The 5,393-nt window shown below is 36.8% G+C and overlaps 1 protein-coding gene across 1 annotated transcript; it reads right to left on the bottom strand.

The window, feature by feature from the left end:
- Positions 1-706: 706 nt before the first annotated feature.
- Positions 707-3,154, bottom strand: LOC132062480 (subtilisin-like protease SBT3). The gene has a single exon (XM_059455044.1). The coding sequence runs from the start codon at positions 3,086-3,088 to the stop codon at positions 776-778; it is 2,313 nt and encodes a 770-aa protein (XP_059311027.1). The 5' UTR covers positions 3,089-3,154; the 3' UTR covers positions 707-775.
- Positions 3,155-5,393: the final 2,239 nt, after the last annotated feature.

Below are 5,393 nucleotides of genomic sequence, written 5' to 3'. Positions count from 1 at the left end.
ACGCAAGCTCGTGAAGCAAACCAAGGTGGAGATTGAAAGAGTTGGTTTGGTGGAAGTAAATCACATGTGCCAATATACTTGGCTAGCAAGCAAACTTGGAGAGCAAGCAAAAATATGTGGAGGACATATTTTAGATATACTTTTCCTTTTTCTATTTTTGAGCTTGGAGCCCAAGTTTGGTCATCTATAAAATGATGACCATTCTTCATTGTTTAAAGCATTCCAAAAATCATACAATACATTGTAGTGAGTAGAGAGTTGAGAGAGCAATTCTCTTAGGTGTAATTAGGAAATCTCCCCTTCCTTTGTTAATTATATAAAGGCAACTATTCTCTAGTGGACGTAGGATCATTTTGATCCAAACCACGTTAAATCTTATGTTCTTTCTTTTACATTTCCGCTAACGAGTTAAGGGATTTTTTTGTTTACTATGGTGACACAAGGATGTACCTTAGTTTTCTGCTGTAGTCGAGGGATGTTTTTAAGCAGAAAAAGAAATTGTATACTGCTCTATTTATCAAAGTCTTCAAGAAGCCATGTGTTTAAAAGACCTCCTTGGTGGTGGCACTTTTCATTAGCTTAAAAATAAACAACTAGTAATGAGTACTTAGTAGCCCACAATATGTTATATGCGCATGTCATGTTTTTATATTATGGCAAAAAATTACATTTCAACAACATTTTCAAAGTAGGCATGCTTTGCCAACATGTATCTGGCTATTCCAGACAGAATACAAACTTAGAAAATGCAAGAGCTTGTGCTAGTTGCAGAGTTTCACTCCCAGATCTCTATCTCTGGAGATATTACAATAGGACTTCTTACTGTATGATTTCCTTTCTCTTCCACCCAAGTGATTGAACCAGATTGGACTTCTTGTTCTATGTCGTCTTTGTAACGAATGGTCAAAGTGTAGCTCAACTTCTGATTTTTCTTCTTAAAAACCAAAGTTTGCGGTGACACAGAAACCTTTGAATTCCTTGGTGCTTTCACTTTCACTCTATACTTGGCTGCACCGCTTCCAACATTTGTTACTGTCCTTGTGAATTTCTGCTCCAACCAAGTGAAGTTCCCTTGTGCGCTAAAGAATGCAATAAATGATGGGTAGTTGACATCCGAGGAAGGTTTTGAGCAATTGTGGTTAGCTGATGATCTTGCAATTGTTTTGAACTGCTCTTCTGTGAAGTTCAAAGAACAGAGAAGATTAACATAATCTTGCGGAGTGGTATCATATATGAGTCCTGGATCAAGAGCCCGGTTAGGATCAACATGCCCAGCTCCCATGTCCAGTGGTGTAGAAGGTTTGTTATCCTCAGAATTCCTTATAGGTTTTTGCGTATTATCCAAAGGGTTGGCAGTGGTCATCATGGCTGAACGAATAGCGGAAGGACTCCATTCAGGATGTGCACCTTTAACCATTGCAGCTATTCCAGCAATGTGAGGAGCAGCCATGGATGTGCCTGATTCCAGAAGGTAATCAGTTGCCAATTCTATATTGGTACCAATTTTTGCTTCTGCAATATTACATGGCCAGGCGGCTAGAATTAACACTCCTGGTGCTAATATGTCTGGCTTTGCCACTCTCAGATAGCTTCGAGAGGGGCCTCTAGCTGAGGATGCAGAAACAAATGGAGCAGGCTTTCTGTCCAAATGTGTCTCCAGGAAACTAATGCTGGCCTTGGGTTCAGCAGTCCTTGAAGCATAATTGATAACCTGTTTGCCTTCCTTGGGGGTTATAACAACTCCAGGATTTGGAAATTGAATGGTCCTTAATACGGCTGGATCGTTGGAAATAAAGATGGCCGCTCCAAGTCTTGCCTCTGCGACAGAGTTCATTTGGTCAGAGACTTCCTCCGCGTCTCCGCTCCTCCGACAAATGATGATGCTACGTCCAGCATCAGGTACTTGAGCTAATAATTCAGCTGAATCACAGGCAGAAACTGTCTTGTTGTAAATTACAGGCCAATCCTCAATAATAGCTCTTGCTGGGAACAAGCTCCATCCCCTTATCTTTAGGCCATTTCCCAGGGTCAGAGTCCCTGAAAACCAACGGTCAGTATGGCCTGCCGCCACTGTGAAGATCCATGGTACTCCATTGTTTAAACTTCCCATACCAGGACCACGGTTTCCTGCTGAAGCAGAAACCAACACACCCTTGGCCATCGCACCGAAAGCAGCTATTGCAATAGTATCTTCATATAAAGGAATAAAGCGCCAGCCATAAGAAATGCATATCATGTCAACACCATCTGCAACTGCTTGGTCCATAGCTGCAATCAAATCAGAAGCGACTTCCCCTTCATTAAAGCTAAATTTATACACAGCAAGCCTAGCTCGTGGTGCAACCCCTTTTGCTGTTCCCTGTGCATATCCGAAATATGATGCTCCTTTGACAAAATTACCAGCAGCAATAGAGGCAACATGTGTCCCATGACCGCCAGTGTCCCTTGCGGAATTCATGGAAATGTTCACATCAGGATTACTTGCCAATAGTCCTCTATTGAAGTAATTAGCCCCAATGAGTTTCCTGTTGCACATTGAAGTGTTGAACTCCGTGCCAGGACGACAAATTCCCTTCCACCTTTTTGGGATTTCAGGCATCCCATCATCTCTGAAACTAGCAGATTCCGGCCAGACACCAGAGTCGATAATACCAATGACCACATCTTGGCCAAAACCAGAAGCTGGCCATAGACCAGAGGAAGGGTTGAGCTTAAGAAAATCAGAGGTATGTGTAGTGTGAGCTTCAAGAGACGTATCTTTATAAGCTGAAATGAAGCCTGGGGACTTCTTTAGAGCTTCTAGCTCATCTTTGGACAAAACAGCACTAAAGCCATGAAAGACATTGTCATAAGAATAAAGAAGCTTTGGAGCAGGATGGTGGCTATTAAGTGAAGCAGGAGTTGCAATCTTGATGGATTCAATAGTGGAAGAATGCCAGTGATGGTGACTAGCAAACATCTTTGGCATTAAAGACTTGTCTAAATGGACAATGTATGTTGTTCTCTCTGCTACGGCTACTAAACAGAGGAAATGAGCAAAAAGAAACCAAGATAACAAGAGAATAGGTAAGAAACTAGCCATTGGCATTGTTATCTATGTAAGTTGTGTCTTCCTACTATAGATGAGCTTCCTTTTTATAATACAGAGGCTCAAAGAAACCACTATTTTCTTCAATTAGATAATATAATTTGAGCACATGGCTGCTTTAGCCCTTTTCACTATAAAATTCTGTCAAAGGAGAAAAATACCTTTGAAGGCCAATGGCGGGTTTTTTTAGTATATATTAGTACAAATTGCAAATATATAACAAGCACACTGGCCAACAACTTGGCACCTTGTGTTTTATTAAGCAGACATAGATTATATTTTAATCCTTACTTCTTTTAAATTTTTTGTTTTATCCTTCTCCCTCTTTTTGACAGGCTTTACTCTATTCTAATTTTCCCCTTTCTTTGACTATGCATGGGTTGTAAAGGTTTTTGGCGCTACTATGTGGATGACTTAACTTTTGGGAAGGCCTCCTGATTAAAAATAATAACAATAATAAGACCTTTGTGAAAAGCTGAGGTGGATCCAGTCTTATCTTGTGGAGTATTTGTCTATGAAGTGTATAACTATGTAAATTTTATACTACTTAAAAATAATATAACTAACATTCTGCAACTAAAAATATACTATCTGTGAATTTTACCCCTTCTAATTCTTCTTCTTCTTTAGACTCCTACTATGTTTGAAGTTTGAAACTTCAAGTCCGTGATTTTCAAATTCAGTCTTGATTCTGAAGTAACAAAACATTAAATACTTTAAAATTTCAGTTATGTCTCAAATAGCAATCCTCCAAGCGGCTATCTATGTACTTTTACTCCTTTAAAATGGCATAGTTATTTCTCTTGCAGCTCATAACGGGCTACTTATAAATCAAGTACTTCTCTTTGATAGAAGTATTGTTTATTGTTTCGGATTACAATTGTAAGCATTGTCACAACCTAGAAGAAACGATTTTTCATGTTTTACTAGACCACAAAATATGCTACAACTCTCTGGGGTAATGTGTTGGTAATGCATAACAAATGGTGCATTAACTATAATTCACGCTAGTGATTATTGAAACAGACTCAAAGGAAGTGATTGTCATGCTGAACAGTGACAATAAATCCCACTCAAGCGCACATGTGCGCTATTCCACCTACAGTATATATAGTGTGCTACTCACTCACTCATCGTACCAAACAATACTACTAAGAAGTTTTAAGTTCATCATTGACCAAATACTAAGCTAGTTTGTCACAAAAACATAAAGAAAACATAAAATTTAGCCGAGAAATGGCGCACTTGTCCCTTTCGATGTATAAAAATACGATAAACCAAAAGTTTGTTACATACAAAAGGGGTATAACGATAATACCCCAATTTTTTTTTAATTGAAAAAAAAAAAAAATAAAAAACGGTCCCTCCACGTTTTACAAATTATATTTGTAAAACGTGGAGGGATCCACGCTTTTGCAATAATTTGTAAAACGTGGAGGGATCCACGTTTTACAAACATAATTTGTAAAACGTGGATCCCTCCACGTTTTACAAACATAACTTTTTCCCGCAAATTTGTAAGACGTGATTTAAATCATATTCGGCTATGTTTTTAATAAAAAAAATTATTGATTTTTTTTAATTTTTAAAGCATATAGTTAATTTTAGTGAATAACTCAAATAAATATTTTAATACATGCAATAATTAAATATGTGTCATATATGCAAACAAAAATAAAAAATAAAATACAAGTTAAATAAACGTCACACATTAACTTATTAATAAATGTTAAATTACATGATAACTATTAAACGGCACAAGACATGTTTTATTTTTTAAGATTTTGATTTAAACGTGTTATTTTTTAATCAAGACATAACTTTATTTTGAATATAAATCTAAGTCTAAAAAATATAAAGAAAACTAGTTGTAAAGTGGTCAAACTTTAAATGGTCATAACTTTGCGCTCGGACATCCGTTTTACGCGTTTATTTTTTAATAAAAAAAATTATTGATTTTTTCCATTTTTAAAGCATATAGTTAATTTCAATAATTAAATTTGTTTGAAAAAACTTAGTGTTTGACTGTAAGGTTATTTTAGTCAACTTTATATGTCGAGAAAATTAGTCATTTTCAAAAATTAAAATCGCGAAGTGAAATTGACATTCACAACTACATTACCCGGGATTTTTACATTGAAATCTATTGCATATCATCATCTTATAAGTAACTAAAACAAAATTTCGTGCCAATTTGGGGGAAAATTGAAATTGAATGGGATAAAAGGTGTTTTTTTAAAAATTGGCTCGGCCAAACCGCCGCCTATTGCTTTGTCCGCATAGATCTCGAAAAAATACGCAAGTT

This window comes from Lycium ferocissimum, chromosome 7, assembly GCF_029784015.1.
Source record: "Lycium ferocissimum isolate CSIRO_LF1 chromosome 7, AGI_CSIRO_Lferr_CH_V1, whole genome shotgun sequence".
Taxonomy (NCBI): Eukaryota; Viridiplantae; Streptophyta; class Magnoliopsida; order Solanales; family Solanaceae; genus Lycium; species Lycium ferocissimum.
Note: the sequence above shows the minus strand (reverse complement) of the source record. Positions and strands in the feature narration are given on the sequence as shown.